The sequence below is a fragment of the Rhinichthys klamathensis genome, unplaced genomic scaffold (assembly GCF_029890125.1).
Source record: "Rhinichthys klamathensis goyatoka isolate OS25496 unplaced genomic scaffold, OSU_Roscu_1.1 h1tg000040l_1, whole genome shotgun sequence".
NCBI classification, from domain to species: Eukaryota; Metazoa; Chordata; class Actinopteri; order Cypriniformes; family Leuciscidae; genus Rhinichthys; species Rhinichthys klamathensis.
The window spans coordinates 8,843,173-8,865,529 of record NW_026606587.1 but is presented as its reverse complement, the minus strand read 5'-3'; the positions used below and the strand labels follow the sequence as shown (position 1 = coordinate 8,865,529).

General features: G+C 41.8%; 1 protein-coding gene across 5 annotated transcripts in view; it reads left to right on the top strand.

The window, feature by feature from the left end:
* Positions 1 to 22,357, top strand: part of acot7 (acyl-CoA thioesterase 7) — a 129,625-nt gene that overhangs the window by 54,722 nt on the left and 52,546 nt on the right. For all 5 annotated transcript variants that reach the window (XM_056246763.1, XM_056246764.1, XM_056246762.1 and 2 more), the window contains one exon: positions 18,795 to 18,911. In XM_056246763.1, the coding sequence (XP_056102738.1) occupies positions 18,795 to 18,911 (117 nt within the window). The remainder of the gene's footprint in view (positions 1 to 18,794; positions 18,912 to 22,357) is intronic.

Here is a 22,357-nt window from a genome sequence, read left to right as displayed (position 1 = left end):
AAAGGGAACTGGTTTGGACAAAATTCAGGCCACCTTCCAATTTATGAAGTCAAATTTGAATTTACCACAACACACAGAAAGTTGATAATAAGAGTCAGTGAAATTTACTGAATTATAATTCAAAGAAAATTCAACAAGTATTTGCATGAAGAAACCTTTGTCCGTTAATAGTCTCTGCCAGCAAGGCTATAAAATCCTCAAGACATTTTAAACTTTCAAACAAGGGTGTCAAGTCAAAAGTTTTTCTAATTAAAAATGATTTTTTTTTAAATTGCAGTTCTACTTCCTGTTGCTACCTCAATTGACATTCAACTAAAAATCAGGAACTGAATCGGAATAGAAAAGTGTATTCTGCATTCAGTTCTGATTGGAGTACAACCCAAAGTTTTCAATAAATATCAGCTTATGTGTTCCTCACATAAAGCTACAGTGAGACCACTTTTATTATGCTTTGTTGATAATTTTTGAGCAATTACTTTCACTGTATGAAAAAACAAGCAGCTTGGTCATTCTGCCTAACATTGTAGTGTTCCACAAAAAAAGGAAAAAATAAAATCATATTGTCTGGAAGGCGAAGGTGATTAAATGATGTCAGCTTTTTCATTTAGAGTGGGCTGTTCCTATAAGGTTACTTTATACTTGTCATTTTTAGCTCAAGTACACAAAGAGAGTGGATGTTGCTTTAAACAAAACTTTTCAAATTAAAAGTCAATACGGTGAGATATGCTTTAGTTCTTGAGAGTGAAATATGTGGAGGCTGAGAGGGGATTTTAAAAATTCAGAGCTCATATAACTTAGCTATGTGACAGGTTGCTATGAATAGCTATCCTGTGTAGGCATTATGCGTGGGATCATGTTTTCTCATCTTTTAAAGGTTTGGAATCTAAATCTGTCATCCTACGTGCCCACTGTACACAGGTCTCACTAAGACACATCTGCACAAGTTAAATGTAAATGGGTTCAGATGACAAAAAAGTTTGGTAATGATGGAAAGACTGAACATTTTTATATAGTATATTAGATAATATTTATATCATGTTTAAAGTAAAATTGTACTGGACTCTTAAAGCAAAAATTAATCAGCACCGTGTTGCAAACTGCATTACTGTTATGAGCACAAGTCAACAATGCAAATTTTCATGGTGAACGTGTACAAAACAAGTCTTTTAACATATTATTAGATGGTATATATTAATATATGAAGATCAAATTAAATTAATACTACTTGTTTTCCACCTCTCAAACAACCTTTTCTTATTTTCTGACATAGCCAAGGCTGTGCAGACAGGGAAAACATGTATATTCACAAATAATATCATTGCCTTAAATGTTCAACTTTCCAAATCACAACCCAAATCCCACTGGATAAAATCTATTATATAGTGGGTGTCCTAATTATCTTAAAAATAATATCACATTGTAAATAGGCACAAATTATTAAATATTTAAACTGTTCATTTTATTTTATTTTATTTTATTTTTGTGTAGGATGTGACGCACCACATTGAGCTACATGCAGTATAAATGTTTCATGTTGTATAAAGCAAGATGAAGTCTTAACAATAGTTTATAAGCCAGATCTTCCGATCCATGCAAATGAGTTGAAGTTTTGGTCTAGTGGCTGTTCACATGGGAGACCATATGAGATCACAGAATAACACAGACTAAAAGAGCTGCAAGCTGAATTTTAGAGGCCTTTGCAATGTGTCTTCTGAGAGAGTGTGCTTGGGGACTAGAGTATGTGTATTAATGGACAGAGATTGAGTGTGTGCATTTGGGGAGAGAAGGCATCGATAAAACTAACAGATGGGTGCATGAATGCATCTGGATTTCCTCCAGCCGAGCTCCAGCAGGAATGATTATAGAGTGCAGACAGGTTACATCCATCACAGATCAAGTGTGAGTGTTTATATCTGTGTGTGTTACTCAGAAAGAAAGGCTTTGTGCCAATATGGCACTGTTGTTTCTGTAGTAAGACAGTGGGAGTTTTGTGTGAGTAAACCCAGCTGAGTCTTTACCATATATTAAATGAGTAAATATGTTAAAGTGCCCTTTATTATGGTTTTTAGAATATTACCTTTCATACAGTGTGTAAGAAAGCTGCCTGTGAATGTAAACGGTCTGCAAAGTTGTGAAGTCGAAAGTGCACAATAAATAAAGTTATTGTCTCCCAAAAGAAAGAATCAAATCTGAACCATCAAAATGAGTCGTCAGGAATTCGAATCCCACTGCGTTACGGTTCTATGTTACTAGAAAATACATTTGTATAATTCCCGCCTATGTTGTACGTTGTCCGACTGCGAACATCTTGACTCACCCACAAACACTGTAGCTTTGTAGTGTGAAGACGCTGTATCCTACACTGTGAAAGTAAATTTGTTTTATTTTCACTTCCGAATGAAAAAGGTGCAAAGGATCAGTGGTTAAAATAATTTTTTTCAACTACACCACAGCAGTACAATCGCAATCTTTTGTTGTGTTCCCGTCATTTTACTGATGACTGCTTCTCAAATCTCTGGGAGTTCAACGCTGGATTCGTAAAACGTTTGCACTTGAATGAGGGGTCAGTACCCAGTTTATTTAGACCAGCTTGCTCCTCAGAATCACAACCTGTAAGTATGACAGGTTGTGAAATGATGTTTATATTTCCTATTGATTGTTCAAAATACCTAGTTTTATATGTTATCTTGAGTACACCCAGTGCACCTGTAGGTCTCCGGCTAACTTGCGTTGTAGTTCTGCTGTTAGCCCACTACTGTCTAAAAAATTGTCGATTAATGCAGATTGTCTGTCTGTAAACACCCCTAGTAATGTCAAGCAATGTCAAACAGTGATATAGCCATTTTTCCTTGTTCATAGTTGAACAAAGTTCGAAGAAGGGCGAAAAAGGTCTGTGTATAAGTCAAGTCACCTTTATTTATATAGCACTTTTTACAATACAGATTGTTTCAAAGTAGCTTTACAGTGATAACAGGAATATAATGCAACAAAGTTTGTTTAGGCTGTACTGCAGAGGTTTTCAGCTTTGCTTGGCATTCTGATATAGTTCCCACATGTGCACATTAATTAGAATAACAATGACGCTGCTATCACCTCTTATAACACGCTCACCACTGATAAACATCCTGCTCCAGTCATGCTTGCGATCGAGTGTCTGGTTGATCGATTCACATGTTTCATCGTCTGACTCGGGCTAAAAAGATGCCATCTTTTTGTCCATACATTGTAGCTTATACAATCTCTTGAGTATTGATAAGCCTCCGGAGCTGTAATTCAGTTTTGGCAATGGGCGTGGGATTTCTGAAACTCGCTGTAACCGGTAAACCAATTACAACAGTCAGGGCCACAGAAAAGAGGGGTTTAGAAAGACTGAACCATCGAACTGCTTCGAACAAATCGGTTAAGAATATTTAAGATATTGAATGTATAATATGAGAAAACAAAAGTGTTTTTTGACCTTGCATGAATGTAAACATGTAGTAGGAGACTCCCAAAACAATATTAGGAACCTTAAAAATGGCATAATAGGGGCACTTTAAAGTAATATTTTGGGTTAAATGCAATTCAACAGCCGTTATCTGAATGGAAAATGTTTGTATAGTGATGCACTTAAAATGAAAGCCTAGCAGGCAAGCTTGCAGCACTGCAAATATATATTTTTTAAATTTGCATAAGTGTTTGCAAAACCATAAACATTACAAGACTGATGCAAATAAATTACTGAAAATAATGACAGAGGTAGAAGTTCATCCACCCAGTCAACTTTACAACTCAAATTACACACTTCTATGTACAATGTACACCTATTTGCAAAAATATAAGCTTGTTGATAATTCAGACATCATTTGGTCACCCTCATGTCATACCAATGTTTTCTGTGGAACACAAAAGGAAAAACTTTGAAGAATGTTCTCCCAGCTCTTTTCCCATGCCAGTCTGTAAAACGTCTCAGGTTACTACTGTAACCATAGTTCCCTGAGAAAGGGAACGAGACGATGCGTCACTTGACGCTTTGGGAACGCCCCCAGCGTGAATGCGTCTGAGCATCAATGTCAACTAGTCCAATGGAAAGAATGAGCGTCACGGGCGGGTGACGTCATGACCAGGAAGGCATAAGAGCACATCCGGTGAAACGCGGCATTAGCTTCAAAAAGTCGAAGCAAGCCGATCACAGGGATGCAGGAAGTATGGCAGGGTGACGCATCGTCTCGTTCCCTTTCTCAGGGAACTATGGTTACAGTAGTAACCTGAGACGTTCCCTTTCGAGGGAACTCGCGATGCGTCACTTGACGCTTTGGGAACGAGAATACCCAAAACGCCAGAATTCCAAGTACCTGAGTGTTAGTCTGTTGGAACTAAGCACTAAGCACCTGAGAACCTGGGGCAGCATCCAGGTCCAAACTGTAAAACCTGACGAACGTGAGCGGTGAGGACCAGCCTGCCGCATCACATACGTCTTGAAGAGAAACTCCAAATAATAAGGCTTTAGAGGCCGCCATACCCCTCGTAGAGTTAGCTCTGACCACCAAAGGACACGGCTGGTCAGAGTACTCGTATGCAAGTGAAATAGCCTCAACTATCCACTTACTAACCGTCTGTTTAGAAGCAGGAAGACCCTTCTTAGGTGATCCAAAGCAAATAAATAACTGGTCGGACTTCCTCATTGAAGATGTCCGATGAACATAAGTATCCAGTGCTCGCACTGGACACAAGAGGTTCAGCCTTTCCTGGTCCGCAGATGTAAAAGGAGGACAGAAACCTGCAGCACAATAGGCCTCGGAATAATGGTAGGCACCTTTGGAACATATCCATGTTTCGGGTAAGAATGCCTTGGCCATCCCCGGTGCACTCAAGGCAGGTGGGGACCGAAAGGGCCTGAAGGTCTGACTCTAATAGGGACGAAATAGCTAGCAGAAAATAGTCTTAAAAGAAAGGAACTTCTCTGAGACCAAATCTAAGGGCTCGAAGGGAGCCCCAGATAGGCCTTCTAGAACTATTGCAAGGTCCCAAGCCAGCACCCTAGTGCAAGTTGCAGGCCTCAGCCTCAAAGTGCCACGAAGGAAACGAGTGATCAGGGGGTCTCGACCCAAAAATGTACTACCCACCAGGGCGTGGAAAGCCGCAATGGCCGCCACGTATACCTTAAGCGTGGAAGGACATAGACCTGATACAAAGCGTTCTTGCAGAAACTCGAATACTGTGTTTACTGAACAGTTAACCGGATCCCACTGACGCTGGTAACACCAAGAAGTGAAAAACTCTCGAAATAGTGAATATAGTTTCCTCGTAGCGGGAGCTCTGGAGCTTAGAATGGTCTCAACAACCTCGGTTGAGAGACCACTCTCTATGAGTTGGGCCCCCTCAGAGGCCAAACCCACAGTTTCCAAATCCCCTGCCGGGGGTGCAATATTGCATCCCCTGCCTGAGACGGAAGGTCTCTCCTGATCGGGACCTCCAAGAGAGGTCCGTCGAGGAGAAAAATTAGGTCCGCAAACCAAATTCAGCTCGGCCAGGGTGGTGCTACTAAATAGGCTTATTCCATCCTGGCGGAATCACTCCAGAACTCCTGGGAGCAGAGCAACAGGGGGAAATGCGTACAGACGAAGCCTCAGCCACGTCTGCACCATAGCAGCCAGCCCCGTGGGGACTGGTTGAGTGAGGGATAACCAGAGTGGACAGTGCGTCGTATGCTGAGACGAGAACAAATCCACTTCTGCCTGGCCATAAAACTCCCATATTTGCTCCACCGCCTCGGGGTGGAGTCCCCTGGCCTCAGCCCCTGCCTCGACAGGGTGTCTGCTCCAATATTCTGGCCCCCCTGGAATATACACTGCCCTCAGACAGCGTAATTTCCTGAGGGACCAAAATAATAGGCCACCAACGTGTTGTCTGTGGGTCAAGAACCAGAGTTTCCTCCATATAACCAAGGCGCGGGGATACTGCCGCGTGATCTTGATCGTACGGAGTGGGTTTCCCCTCAGGGAGAACCCTCTGGTCCTGAGCCACCACTGTAAAGGTCTCACGTACAGCAGGTCAAAGGGTATCACATTGAACGCTGCTGCCCTGAGGCCTAACAGTCACTGTTTCAGAACAACACATGATGGCCCCTCAGGTCTGGGAGGAGATGTCTCAACGCATTGAAGACGACCATCATCTCTAGGCAATTCATGTGCCAAGCGAGATGATGACTCCTCCCAAGCCCTGAGCTGAGCGGCCTTCCAATACCGCTCCCCAGCCGGTGAGGGAAGCATCTGTCGAGATAGCAACTCGATGGCAAAGAGCTCCCAACACCGAACCCTGGGTTAAGAACCAGTGTTTCCTCCATATAACCAAGGCACGAAGGCACGGCCGCGTGATCTTGATCATACGAAGTGGGTTTCCCCTCGGGGAGAACCATCTGGTCCTGCGCCACCACTGCAAAGGTCTCATGTACAGCAGGCCAAAAGGTATCCCGTTGGACGCTACTGCCACAAGACCCAACAGTCTCTCGAACTGTTTTACAGTGCGTGACTGGCCTAGCCTCAGCTCTTTTGTGGCTGTTAGGATAGCAGCTACACGAACGGGCGACAGAGTGGCCCGCATCGTCACTGAATCCCATACCACACCAAGGAAAGTGGTTCTCTGTACTGGAGAAAGCACACTCTTCTTGGCATTGAGCCTCAACCCCAACATCTGCATATGAGCGAGAACGACACCTCGGTGCCGAACCGCTAACTGTTCTGATTCCGCTAGAATCAGCCAGTCATCTATGCAATTCAGAATGCGTATACACTGCAGCCTGGCGGGGCCAGAGCTGCGTCTATACACTTCGTGAACGTGCGGGGTGATAGAGCTAGACCGAAAGGAAGTGCCTGATACTGGTGTTCTTTGCCCCAAAGAAAACCTCAGGAACCTCCTGTGCTGAGGGAGGATGGAGATATGGAAGTATACGTCTTTTAGATCTATCGTGACAAACCAGTCCTCGGATCTGATTTGAGTCACGATCTGTTTGAGTGTCAGCATCTTGGACTTGAGTTCCAGCACCAAACACTCCAACAGACGAAGATCTAGTATGTGACGCTGCTCTCCATCCTTTTTTGGAACAATGAGATAACGACTGTAAAGACCCGACGCAATGTCGGGTGAGTACACCTGCTCTATAGCTTTCTTTGCTAACAGGGCCTTTACCCCTTGCTCCATTACCAGAGAGATTACCATTACCCATAGAGATATATTTGGCAGTAGCTTCCGCGCTGCCAGAAAATCTACCAAGGGAACCAGCCCCTCGAGGCTGGCCTCTGGTGTAATAAAGACAGCCAGTTCGGGGACCTGAAACATACTGGCAGGAACCACCCGAACTGACTGTTTTCGAACCCCCCTCAGAGGGCGCGAGTCCGACGCAATGTCGAGTTGACGCTGCGCCAGAAGCTCGCTGGAGAACGCTGCGCCCCGAAGCACCAAGGGTGGCGGGGTTGGCAGAACGGTCCCCTGAGGGCACAGAGATGGAAAGGGCACCGTAAAATGAGGTGTACACCATTCCACCCCGGTTGGGGCTGCCCTCACCGGTCTGACGCCGTGGCGCCAGACCTTTTCTTTTGAGCCGCAGCCTTCTCAGCATGAAGAACGGTCCTCGGATCCGGCTTCTGCTTTGAAGGCTTTGGCTGCTGTGTTGTGTATGAGAAACTAGCCGGCTGGAGCTGCTCACGCCCAGCAGCCCCAGTGGGTTGGACATAGCGAGGGAGAGATTATCTTGTATCTTTCTCCATGATTCCCATCAAATTGAGCCAGAGGTGTCTCTCAGTGACCACATTTCTTTGGCTGCCATCCCTGAGAGATAAATCTGAGGCCCGACGGAGTTCTCAAACCCCATCGGGCCAAACTCCCTCACTTCTGTCCAAATACCACAGCAGGTCAGCCTGATATGCTTGCAGCACTGCTATAGTGTGCAAGCAGGCTCGTGCTAGACCCACTGTCATATATGCTTTTCCCACTAGATTAAAAAATAGTTTTCTTTAATGGTTTAGTGAGAGAAGCCGACGCCTTCAGGGACGATACTGAACCGGGAGACATAGCTCGCAAGTGTCTGTTCTACCCGGGGTATTGCCCCATAGCCATACTCTCTTAACCCCCAAATATCTGAATATACATGAATGTGGGGCTAAAAAATGAGTAAGGCTTTTTCCATGATCTAGACAGCTCGCTGTGCAGATCGGGAAAAATGGAAGGCCCCGTGATGGAGGTGGAAAAATAGAGGGAAGGAAACTCGTTCAATTTATTTTAAGGACGAGTGCCCCCTTATTTCTGCTGGCCATTAAATATTTAATTCATCTACAGCCTCAGTAAACACCTCCACCAGCTTATTATTATATATATATTTTTTTATATACATTCTTTATATATATACACTTTATTTTATATATAATATATAAACTATCATATATATATATATATGTAGGCTATATATAATTCTCATACGCTGGGGAAGAGATGGCAAATCCACTTCCCCCATGATTGTGTACACTTTCAATGCCCAGCACATCTACCTCCTCGGAGGTAGAGCACTGAAGCATTGATTTCTCTCCCCGGGCGGAAGAGACCGCAGCGCGGGCTTCCGAGACCGGAGAGAGAGCACTGGATCCCTCGTGGAAAGGGAGGAGATAAGATCCGCGGACCCGTCTCCAACCCCGTAACGAGATCCTATTCGCGATCCACAGGAATGCATTCTCCGCGCTGCCTCGGCAGACGCGTGTCCTGCACCCCGAGGATCGCGAGCCTGGCCACTTTCCTCCAAAAGTGACAGGCGGGAGTGGAGCATGCGAAGCGAAAGCTTCTCACAATGTTGCAATCAGCCCCCTCGGAGGCTGATACCGCATGCTCCACTCCCAAACAAACTACACAAAGCTCGTGTGTGTCCCCACCCGTTAAATAACGCGGGCAGGGAGAAGCACAGAGTTTGTAAAGTTGTTTCGCCATAACTCTTCCCAATAATACCGAACAGACAACAATAAATAGACAGAGACAGAGTAACACAGATCGCTTGCTGAGACACAGAAGCTAATGCCGCGTTTCACCGGATGTGCTCTTATGCCTTCCTGGTCATGACGTCACCCGCCCGTGACGCTCATTCTTTCCATTGGACTAGTTGACATTGATGCTCAGACGCATTCACGCTGGGGGCGTTCCCAAAGCGTCAAGTGACGCATCGCGAGTTCCCTCGAAAGGGAACTATTGTACTGAAGAGTTACATGAAGATTCTTCAAGAAGTTCTACTTTTGTATACCTATAGACTAAACACATAATATGCATGTGCACGTTGTCACCGTTTTCACAGATTCTCGTTTTTGAAGTTTACACGGAGATAACGTTTTTCAAAAAATTTCAAAACTTGCACCTTGGAACCTATTTCAAAGTTTGCGTTCTCGAGCCACCAAACACTGTTGTCGTGCAAATGAACGGCCAGAACACATTAAGTGTTCTGTTTTCAGTTAAAACGGTGTCGTGTTAGTGGCCCCTAAGTTAATAATTAATGATCTTTGCAATGGAAGTGAATCAATCAAAAACTAACTTTATCTGGACAATAACTTTATTCTAGAGCTGATGTAAAGCCAAAACAATCTCTGTTACTTTAATTTTCTATTATCACTGTAAACATGCTTTGAAACAATCGATATTATTAAAAGCACTATATAAATGAAGGTGACTTGACTTGTGATTTATAGAAAATAAATCAGAGCTTATGGATTTGAAAAGACACGAGATTTATTAGTCAAATAGATTTTTGGGTCAACTATTGAATATGCTACATAATGACTTTTTTTTTTAATTAGTTTGTAGTCTCCTATCTAAAGTAATTTTTTGTAGGTCAAGTTTTGACAGCTATTACAGCAAGTAAATTCACTATGACTCACAAAGGCATTCAATTCAGTAAAGCTGTTCACGCAAGAGCTGACTCTAGAGCAGCTGAAAGTACTCATACAATGTACAAATATTCAGGGATTTTTTTCTCCCCAGACCTTTGAGGATGTTCTAAAATATCACAGAAACCGTTTCTATGGTAACACTTCATTACGAAGCAGTTTTTTTATTGTACCATTGTGATTAAAAGAAAGAGAGAGGGGGTGTAATACTTTGAAATAAAATGTGGATTTTTTATATGCTGTTAGTATAATGAATGAATGAATGAATGAATGAATGAATGAATGAATGAATGAATGAATGAATGAATGAATGAAATCTTTATTTCGAACAATTAATAAAAATAATAATAAAATAAATAAATAAAGACAGCAATACGTATGAAGTATCCATACAAATAATTAAACACCAAAACAATAAAATATATATATATATATATATATATATTTTTTAGCATAATAATCAACCTGTTCGAAAAGGGATAGGTAGAAGCCCTAGGCTTATCAAGACCTACCCCCAGTAACTACCCAAACCAATTCACAATCAGACAAGATAAATCTAACATAACGTTTTAAATAATAATAAAAAAAAAATACCTGCTAAATTAAAGTAATACTTTATCTTAATATTAAGATAATGAAAAAATAAAATAAAAGCATAAAAAAAACATGATCAAACTGCATTTCCAACCATAATGAAATATCATTCACCCTCTTCACTTCTGTACTTATCAAAAATAAAACTTTTATACCGTTTTTTGAATTGCAACATATTAACACTTTGTTTGATCGAACTGCTCAGACCATTCCACAAAAGCACCCCACAAATCGAAACACACATACTTTTGAGTTTTAAAAAGTATAGAGTGTTAGTATAGAGTGAAGAGAATTTAGTGGAGAGAAAGAGACAAAAAAACCAGAACATCACGAGTGCTAAGTTTAAGAGGAATATTTAGTCATCTATCACTGTGGCTCTGAATATTTAGTCATCTATCAATGTGGCTCTAGGCTCAGCCTGTAGAGGGGAGAAATTTCGGGTAATCTTCACAAGAAATCTAATAATTGAATTGCTTGCTAGCAACAAACTGGGCTCCTCTGGGATAGGCTTTCTAATTGCTGTTTTTCCATTGAGTGTCCAGAACCGTATACCATTCTTTGACTGTGCATCTAAGCACCCTTAGGTTTGCTGCCCTGGGTTTGCTTGCCACTATGTCCATTTGCAAACAGACCCGATATTTGCTTTAGCAAGTATAAAAGTGTCCCATTGACAAGTTGCTTTTTTGAAAGACTAAATGGGCTATAAATCAGTGTTTCTTAGCTGGTAGGTCATGAAAAAATTTAAATGCAAATAACAAAATGCAACAATTCATGTAATTGTTTGTAATTAGAATATCAAAATAATGAAAAGGGTAAAACTTTTTTTTTGTTCTGTAATATTAGACAACATGCCAACATAATATAGTCAGGCTATATTAATTGAGGTTTGAAAATAAATCACACTGTTGCTAATGATGTTCAATATTCCTATTTAGTCAATATTATGTTGACAGTGTAGCAGGTTGTTGAATCTATATAATCAATGATAATATTATAAATGTCAGTGTTTCTTTTTTATTTATTTATTTATTTTTGTACAAGAGATGTGTGTTGTATCTGGGTCCTGATGCAAAACCAGTGGTTGAGATATTCTGAATTACTCAGATGTACACTTCACCAAATTATTTACTGTGCCACCAAGTTTAGATGCATTTGTCTATGCAAATCAGCCGATAGAAACCATTTTGACTGACAATAATGGAGGCTTATAAATAACTCCAAGAAAAAAGAAAAGCATGTTTCAAATGTCGCTTTCATAATTCAACTGCAATGGCGAAAACTCTCTGCCCATCATGAGAGTGAGTCAGCTTGACTTTCATTTCACCTTACCAAAGGCAGATGGAGATGGATAGAGGGAGCTTTCATGAATTTAAATAAGTGTAATGCACAGTCTCACTGTTCATAATATTGAGGAGTTATTCTTATGATACTGGAATACAAATTGAAATGCTTACATTTATGGTAATTGTTTGGTTATTTCGGTTTTATTTGGGTTAGGTGTTTTGCCTGATGTACTAGACCATGAAAACAACAGAATGGGGAAAAGCCATAAATACATGAAACAAACAAACAGTTATTACCGGTACATGAGTTTGTTCTTTGCCCACTTATCCTTTTGATTCTCCAGTGTTTACTTGCGACACTTGGCCTCCTGTGGAAGTGCCGTGGTGTATTAGGGTGTACATAATAAGAAGCGAGGTTCTCAGCTAAATCCAAATCTCGAGATCCAAGTCTCTTGGCTGACCACTTGTGATCAAACCACTGAAAATGCATCTTAATATAGGTGGAGCCTAAAATTACTGTACCAACCTGCATATATTGTGGAATAGATGCTGATGTCCCAGAATAAGGGTTCTGGTGGGCTGGTACTCCTAGCACTCTTTTTTAATTACTTTGCTGGTCAACCAGGTTCACTAGAAAGACCATGCTTGTTGGCTATGGTTTGCAACTCAGGGTAGACAGGGCTCCTTTTATGACATAGCCATTTCATGCTTCTGCCATATTTTTACACCACTGCATATCCAGAGATGGTGATTTCTCACTAGCTGAGAGTTGGGAAGAAGCCTGCCACAAATTGTCAAGAGAGAGTTTTGGGGGTGGAGTTTGCTTTCAGTGCCATGTGTAAATTGGGGGAATCTCACTTGGAGATGAGAGTCCTCAGGGTCCATTGTTAAAACCAGCTCATATACAATGAACTCAAGTAGTCAAGTCTCTGCCTGTTTAGTATCAAGGGATCTTACAAAACATGGCTCTGTGAATTAGAAGTAATCTCGGTATAAAAATATAGGAGTGTCATTCTGTTCTATATCTGTGCTATCTGCTGGCCCTCTAAATATTCAACAATATTGTTGATTTGATTGCACTGACGCTATTGCATGAGATCTGAACTGAGCTGCTGTTAATGAGTGCATCACTGTTTTTCTGCAGAACTGCTTTGTAGATGAAATGAACTAATTTAATAATTGATTATCTTTACAACGGAATTGACTTCAGGTGAACAATGATACTCTTTTCTCTTAGAGCTGCGTAACAGCCAGAATGAACTGTTTGCATCATTGAATCATTTTGAGATCATTTGAAACTATATGTATTGTATAAAGCGCTAAATAAATAAAGGTGACCTGACTTGACCCTCTTATGAAACTAATAAAATTAGGTTTTTTTTGCTTAACACTAAGTTTCCAATACTTAACTCTCTCACAGCTTTCGACTGTATTTAGTTATGATGCTTTGATAAAAATATATTTTACAACCGTATTAGTTATGTCAACTAATATTCCCTGGAGAGTGGCGCGAGGCCGGTGGCGTGATTACTGATGAACGACACCTGCGCGACGCACTGGTCTCGTATCTCTCACGGACGACTGCTGTCACATAATAAAACATAAAAACCACAACATAAGTCCAGGCATATCCTCTCTCGATCTTCACTGTCGTCGCTCCTCCTTTTATGCTTCTGCTCCTCCGTTAGAGATAAGAGACCGGTGCGTCGCTCATCAGTAATCACACCCTCCGGCCTCGCGTCGCTCTCTCACAGCCCTCCGCCTCGCCCTGCTCGCCACAGACATCAGCACAAAAGGGCTGTGTTCCCATGATATACTACTGACATGCTTAAACTGTGTGGTACACCATCGCACTGCTAGGTTTCTGTAAAAACCATCAATCCAGACTCACAATACTCAAAGCAAACTCCAGCTTGTATGCACAGCTCATCCATCTTGTTCCGCAAGGAGCGAGGATTGCAGAGTAACACTGGCGGCAGAGGTAGTTTGGTAGCTCTGCGGATAAGCTGCCTGATACTGCCTCTCTTGTCCTGCTTCCTAACACAACAAGGGGCAGTACTACGTTTCCATAGGAGTTCCTTAGGTATATCCATCAGCAAATTTGTCAGTGGTAACCCACCGCAACTCCTCAGATCCAAAAGACTCTGCAGGGCTTAGGTGTTAGATGTCGCAAATCCATAACTGGAGCGATCCTCTGCAAGGCTACATGGTGCGGCTGGCCGAACTTCTCGGTCAAGGCTGACATGGTGTCTGTGTAAGAGTTAATAATGGAGTTGGCGATGAGACAGGCCTCTTCAAGTTTCACATGATCCACAAGAATCTGATACTTGAAAAGCTCTGTAGCTTCAACGGGTAGCAGGTTTGCTAAGGCTAATTTCAGCCTAGAGAACTCCATTGGGTCCTAATGGACAAAGAGAGGAATTTTCGGTGCGGCCCCCTGTACTCCTCCCAGAGTCGCTGATACTGGTGAGAACTGTGTGCCTTGGGCAGGATGTGGTTGGATCGTATCAGGCCTGGTTGGGTACTGAGATGAGGATCCCGCTTCGGTGTGATACATACTGGGCTGTTGATGTGAGATGGGCGAGTAGGGTTTTGGCCTCGGGGTGTGGAATCAGGCGTCATACTGTTCAGGACCTCGTCTAGGCTGAGGGGGGTTCAGGCTCCGAGAGGTAGTATGTGGACGAGTGTTGGCTGTGATGCTGGACGTTACACTGTCCCTCATGAGCTGTAGCTCGCTCATCATTCGGTCTATGACGATGACCACTCGCTGCTCCTCGGCAGCCTCAGACATTGGAGGGTAATCAGACGAAGGCCATTGTGGAGGGGGCAGTCCCTCGTCATACTCCTCTTCCTCTAGGGCTAACGAGTCGTCCGGTAAAGGAAGGGGTGGCATTGACCATTGTTTCAAGAACTGATCCTGCTGCACTGCTACTTGCTCTCTGGCTGAGGCTGTTAAATCACAATTCCCTTCTAGTTTCATAAGGTGAGGTGGAACTGTACTGCATGCTCTCTCTGTGTAGCCCGCTCGGCTCTGCTCCCTCCTCAGTGTAGGGCAAAGGGGTATGTGGCCATCTAGTGTTGTCAAAAGTACCGACTTTGGTACCAAGTCGGTACTGAAATTTTAAAAATGTGACGCTTTGAGCGGGATCGTAAACACCTCTGATTTCCCATTGTGCTCACGCCCTCATCAAATATGTCTGTGATTGGCTACAATGGTCAGCGCTTCAAAAACATGTTGTAAATATACTTCAATGACGCTCTTCACTGAGCGCTTACACAGATACACACGGGAGTGTTTGTTAGCAGGCATCTATCAGCAGACCGGTCCGCTAATAGACGCCTGCTTGTCCTTTCAAACGCTCCCGCTTTCAAAACACTTTCAAACACTTCCATGTGCTCTCAAATGCTCCCGTGCATTGATCATTGTAGCCAATCACAGACATATCCGATGAGCACGTAAACACAATGGCCAATCAGAGGTGTTTACGATACTGCTCAACAACACTCAAAGCGTCACATTTTTTAAATTTCAGTACCGACTTGGTACCGAAGTCGGTACTTTTGACAACACTATGGCCATCCTAGGCTGTCACCTGATGGAGTTTTGGTTCCTTGCCACTGTTGCCTTGGCTTTTGGCTTGCTTAGTTGGGGACATTTAATAGTCAACAATATTATTGATCTGCCTTACTTAAGGTGGACGATGACGCAATTTTCTTCTAGAAACAAACTTTGTTGTATTATTTCATGTTATCACTGTGAAGCTGCTTTGATACAATATGTATTGTAAAAAGCGCTATATAAATAAAGGTGACTTGACTTGACTTGACTTGTGTCGTTGAAGCTCTCCTCAGAGCTAGGGGTCAAAATCATCCTGTGCTTTGGGGGGCCTACTCCACTTCACACGAGGCTGTGAGCTCCACTCTTCGCCTCTAGGCATGTGTGGTGCAGGACTGGCATGTGGTGGGCCACGTCTCTTCGGTTGCACTGACCTCAAATAGGATGGCTGTCTTAACTGACGCTTGGGCAGAGAGGGTGGGGCCCACGATGCTTCATCACTCTGTTGAATACTCTCAGCACAGCTGTGATCTGGCTCGAAGGACCACAAATTTAGCGAAGGGCTACCTGAAGCTGTTAGGGGCTAGTTTTAGATCACAGTGAATCAGGTGTGTCTGTCATAACACCACAGAGTAAAGTATTCATTTTAACTGATTTATTATCACGGGTATGCCTCAGAGTGACGAGTTAGAGTCGATGAGGCTTCCTTTGCGGCATCCAGAAGGAATAAATCTCGTTGGCTTAGTTTGAACCTTGGGAGGACTGCAGATAAGCATTCGAGAATTGATATGAATGATACAATGTGTGAGCAGTTTGAGCACATTCAGAGGAGAAACCTGAGGTACGGTCAGAGTGGGTTTGACTCATAAGTGTACTGGGTGCATATCAGCTGCCGTAGACTTGGATGGTATGATTTTGGTTAAGGATGTGTTTGGTTTCTCTAATAACAGCAACATCATAATATATTACCATCATTTACATGCAACTATATGTAAGCTGCTCCCCTCATACAATAACAACAGCATATTCACTTATATTGTCACCCACATTATTCAAAATAACATCTTCCATCGCATTTACTGTCATTATTTATCAACATGAATCATTAAACAATATAAACATTATAACTATGAACATCGTACATTGACAGATAAGTGATTAGAGCTAGCACGGGTGAATTAGCATCGTCATGTAACATTACTTCATACGTCATAACTGATAACGAGCATAAATCAGTGAAACATAGTAGGAATAACAGTTCTCACTTTTATAGGATGCACACAAACACAAGATACATCCAATCTGAGGCTGATAATAACTTTGATGCACGTCTTCAGGGGTCATGAACACAACAAACCCAATCGCTAGCAGCAGCTGATGCAATCTGCCGTTTCTCTCCATGCCGAATGAACTGTCTCTTCCGGCCGCTCGCGCTAACGTACTTTCATAATAAAAGTCACCACTAGGGTAGCACATCATTAAGTGGCCTATTGCACAATGCACCTGTTAATACAATTGATGTTTTTCAACCACTTTACCTGAAGGCTCACCCCTAAACCATGCCCCCTCTGGATTAGACAAATCGGGTAAAGCGTTGAAAATGCCCATCATGGTTTGAAAACTCCCCACTAATTGGTTAACACCCACTACCATTCCACAGAGATATATTTTCATAATCTTGTGGTCATCAACAACAAATATCACTTCAATATCACTGTCACACACCCATGTGTGATGTCGGCTTTCATCAAAATTTCAAGGCTGATCCAACATACTTTAAACATTGAAATGTCAATCTTAACCAGAATGATGGTTTGGGTGAAAACTCAGCATTGTATCAACGTCACCTTACTATCTTAGACATCTATTGGTTTCGGTTGTGATGGCACATCCTTCATGCCTACATAGCACACTGAACTCCTTATTTCAAAAGAGCAAAGAAAATCATGTTTTCCATGATGGTGACCCTTGATGCTGCCCCCTCAGGTCCTAGAACAATGGAAATGGCCATTAAAGACCTTATATTACATGCATTCTGCTTGTTTGTAAATGTTGGTATTTCATTCAGTAATAAAACGTCTGTAAAATAGTTCAGTCACACATAAAATGGAGTACTCCAATATTTATGTTCTGTGTGTTCGTTTTTGCTTATTTGAACGTTGTATTATTACCTTGTTCCTTACAAGTTATTACCTTACCAGTTCAGGTTTTGTTATTACACAGTGTCTGTCTAATAACTCTGTTTATTCGCGCTGTGTGCGCATGTCAAAAAAATATTCCGATTTGAAGCTTTTGACATATAAACGCGCAGATCAACCCAATAACTTTATTTAGCGTACATCTAAATACTACCATGTAAACGTCGCTAGTGATTTTAAAGCTACAGTTCAGCCAAAAATGAACATTCTGCCATTATTCACTCACCCTCATGTCATTACTTAGACTGTATGTATTTCTTGTGGAACATAACTAGAAATTCTGTAGAATCTTCACACAGCTGTTTTCCTTATGATTCCAGGTCACAGTGGGTCTGTCAAGCTCTCAAAAGCTCTCAAATAGTCCATACAACGTGTGTGCTACATTGAGTCTTGTGAAGCCATATGATAGCTTTGTGTGGGGAAAACCTAGAATTTCATCATTCACTGATAATCCTCCTTTGCGACTGCAGCTCTCAAATGTTATCCCCCACTCTGCACATTCAGACTTGCATGTCACGTTGAGCTATTACACTTGTAAGAACCAGTGGCGTTTGGTATCAATGGTGTCAATGACGTCAAATGGGCCATTGTGAATCGACAATGATCTGGATCTGAATGCAACCCAAATGAGAGTTTAGAGTTCAGGCTAATCTAAAGATTATTAGAGAATAACAACTCATCAATTTATTTACACTGTATGTTCCTCACACAAACCTGTTGGAATGGTTTTAGACACTGAAATAGTGAATTTTCCAAGTTAGACAGGTATTGTGATTCAGTGGCCTGATTCTCCTGAGACTGATGGTGACCTGTTCTGCCTAGAGAGATGTATAATTCAAAAACCCACTGAACTTTTGTCCCAGCTGTGTTCTGTGCAATTTATATGATTATTATTACAGCGCTTACTAAGCAGTAGTGTGCTGTATTGTTTGTGCTTTATGTAATAGAATTCTCAAGATTTACATTTCACCGCAAAATGTTCAGATTGAATATCTGCCATGCAATGCCATATCAGCAAAATAATGGAAGAGGATAATAAAATGGACTCTTGACTATTAGCTTGCATTAGCTTTTATGTCTCTGCTGCTGTTATATGATAGTATGCTGCTAGTTCTCTTTTGTCCTTAAATTAAAGCATTTCACCTATTTAAATATCACCGCAACACTGTGATTCTAGTGGATATCAGTCAGGCAGTCCAACTGTGGTCATGACAATTTTTTTTGTAGAGAACTGATTGTAAATCATCTTCATATCTGCCAACCTCAGGTGTGACGATGAAGCTCATGGATGAGGTTGCAGGGATTGTTGCTGCCCGTCATTGCAAGACCAACATTGTGACGGCATCTGTGGATGCCATTAACTTCCATCGTAAGATCAAGAAAGGTAATTAAAAAAATACATACATTTATTGCCTCTTTACATTGTAACAGAGAATATTATTGGTACACGGTTTCAGATTCTCACAGACATCTGATTTTCTTTATGATCCCAGTAAAGGAAAGGTAAAAAAAAAGTAACTTCTGGCAGCTGATATAAATATAAATTGAGAAAATTGTGAGCGCATGGTCTAAGCGCACGGCGCAAGTGCACTTAGGGCATGTCCGAATCCACTTTTGTTAGTTTAACGATGGGAAACGATGGGTCTAAAAGGGTTGTCCCTATCAAGGATATTTTCGTATACGAAAACTGAAACTAAGACTAAAACTATTGGTCAAAAAACATTTTCGTAAACTGAAATAAAATTAAATGCTATTTAACTAAATGAAACTAACAATAGTTACTGAAAAACTAAATGTAATAAAATAATAATTAGCAAAAATAAATAATCATTTTCGTAATCAATAAGCTCTTTACTTTGGCGGAAAATCTGACCTGTGATGGTTTATGGAAATGCCTGTAGCCTATATGGCGCTTCACGCGCGTGAAGTTTCAGATGTGATTAACCGCTGTCCTGTGACGCGCACAATGAAGGACCGTAACGTGGAACACATCGCTAGTTCTCAGCAGCTGTTCATAAAGGTTGCGTCTGTCGCAGCGGAATGGGAAATAGCACAAGGTAATGAGACACAAGTTGGACTTCTTTAAACTTGAGCGCAGCGTTATTAGAATGCCGTTTCATGTGAGAGATGTTTGAGATGTCATGTTTTCATGAAGGTTGAAAGGTGCTGTTATTATCTTTTGTTTTTACAAAACATGTACTGCTACAGTAATGATATTATTATCCATGTGGAGACATTTCCCCGAATACCAGGACACGACACACACACACACACACACACACACACACACACACACACACACACACACACACACACACACACACACACACACACACACACACACACACACACACACACACACCAGAATAGAAAAACATGTACAGACAGCATACTGTAGATAGGCTACTTCATTATTTAATCACACTGGCTTCACAGCAGGTTGTGTTGGCTGTAGTCAGATGAATGGAGCTGGGCTTTTTTTTTTTTATGTACCAGTGGTGACTCTGCTACATTGTACGGCTGAAAAAAAAGTAAACTAGGCATGTTTAACAAGATTTAATCTTTAATATGAATTAGTTTGTCTGACTTTTTCATAGTTTTTTCTTGTATACTTTTAAGTTCCATTTATTTGGTGCTTTGTTCAATCTCAAACCATTATTTTATTTTTATTATTAAGATGTGTGCACAAGAGTTAACTGTAATCTGTGTAAACATTAAACTTTTCTGAAATTAAACGTCTCGCTTTGGTCTACACTGGAAAGGGTTCTGTTTGCTGTGCTAAACTATAATTACTAAAACTGAAACTAAATAAAATAAAAACTAAATAGAAATGTGTTTGCAAAATAAACACTAAACTTAAACTAACAAAACCATTAATGAAACTAACTAAAACTAAAGGCACTCGCGCCTTGGCGGATTCTCTATTTACATGACGGAATTTGATAGTGGTAAGACTGAACGCATCTCCAGAGAGGAAACGGATCTGCTCGTGCGCAAGGTTAAAGCATGCAAGCAGACCATCTACGGGACAAGCCGGATTCCACTATATCTTGATGTACACAATAATAATCTTTTACATTGTAATCCTTTTATTTTTATGTGGCATGTTTGTGTGCTGCTGCACGTCCCTGTGTGTGTAATAAGCAGAGTGTACGCGCGTTGTGGACCCGCTTATAGGCTTACCCGCAATGCCGCACATTACTAACGAGCTCTTTAAATAACAAAAAAAAATATTGCTATTACAGTCTATTTCAGTTGCATCAAAATAGCATCAATAGTGCCAACAATGCACCTGAACACACCTCGTGTTCAGACCAGCATGCCGTTGGGCGAACAGATAGGTGCAAATGCATTTGCTAATTAAACAATGTGGCGCAGGATGTGAAAATGATAACTGCGTCGGGCTGAAACTAGCAAAAAACACTTGCGTCGCGCCTGGGGCTGCATTGCTGGGTTAATAAAGGCCTTCTGAAGCAAAGCGATGAGTTTGTGTAAGAAAAATATTCAAATTTAACATGTTACAAAGTAAAATTCTAGCTTCCGGCCAAACGGCCATACGCAGTCTACTTACGCCTAAAGCGCAACTTATGCAACTTATGACGTCAGAAGTAGCGTAGTGCTTCAGGGCGTAGCGTAAATATCAGCAGTACGTCGCATTACTCGCATTAGTTGCGCTTAGACTTAAGTCAAATCCGTATGTTCGTTTGACTGGAAGCTAGTTATTTTTCTTTATAAAGTTTTAAATATGAATATTTTTCTTACACAAACTCATCGCTTTGCTTCAGAAGGCCTTTATTAACCCCCCGAAGCCATGTGGAGAGTTCGTTTATGATGGATGGATTCACTTTTTTGAGCTTCAAACTGTTGGTTGCAATTCACTGCCATTATCAAGCTTGGAACAGCCAGGATATTTTTTAATATAACTCCAATTGTTTTCGTCTGAAAGAAGAAAGTCATATACACTTAGGATGGCTTGAGGGTTAGTTAATCATGGGGTAATTTTCATTTTAAAGTGAACTACTCCTTTAGCTAACATTCTCCAATGGTTTTATTATCATATTACAGTAGTTTATGATCATATTGCATATTACATTAGAATAGAATAAACTAAATAGGGAAAACACTTGTCACAGTCCTCGTCTGCACCAGTCTGTCTTTGTGTCTGCACTACACTTCCCAGAATCCTCCTCGTCTCCACACCTGTATTCACTCCCTCACTTACCAGCCTGTCCCTCGTTATCATCATCAGTGTCACCTGTTTTCACCTTGTTATGTTTGATTCATGCTTGTATTTAGTTTGCTTCTGTTCAGTCTGTCCTTGTCGGTCGTTGTAGATGTTTTGGTGTTGCGTGAGTTATACTGCCTGTTTGTACCTGCCTGAAGTTTTATTTGTTAGTAAAAGTATTTGCATTGGAGCTCTTGCCTTTTGTCTTCTTCTGCTTGCTCCGCACCGTGACAGAACGACCGACCAAACAAAAGATGGACTCGGCGGGCCATACCCTAACAGACTACCTCATCAGGATCCTGTTTGAGAGAGGTCTCCGCATCACCATCACCCCAGTGATGCCTCCAACCATCTTCGCCACGCCGTCCATTTTCACCCCGGATCCAGCAGAGCCCGCTGATCCTGCGCCAGAGCCCGCTGATCCTGCGCCAGAGCCCGCTGATCCTGCGCCAGAGCCCGCTGATCCTGCGCCAGAGCCCGCTGATCCTGCGCCAGAGCCCGCTGATCCTGCGCCAGAGCCCGCTGATCCTGCGCCAGAGCCCGCTGATCCTGCGCCAGAGACGATTCACGTCCAGCCTGCCCAGCCAGAGACGATTCACGTCCAG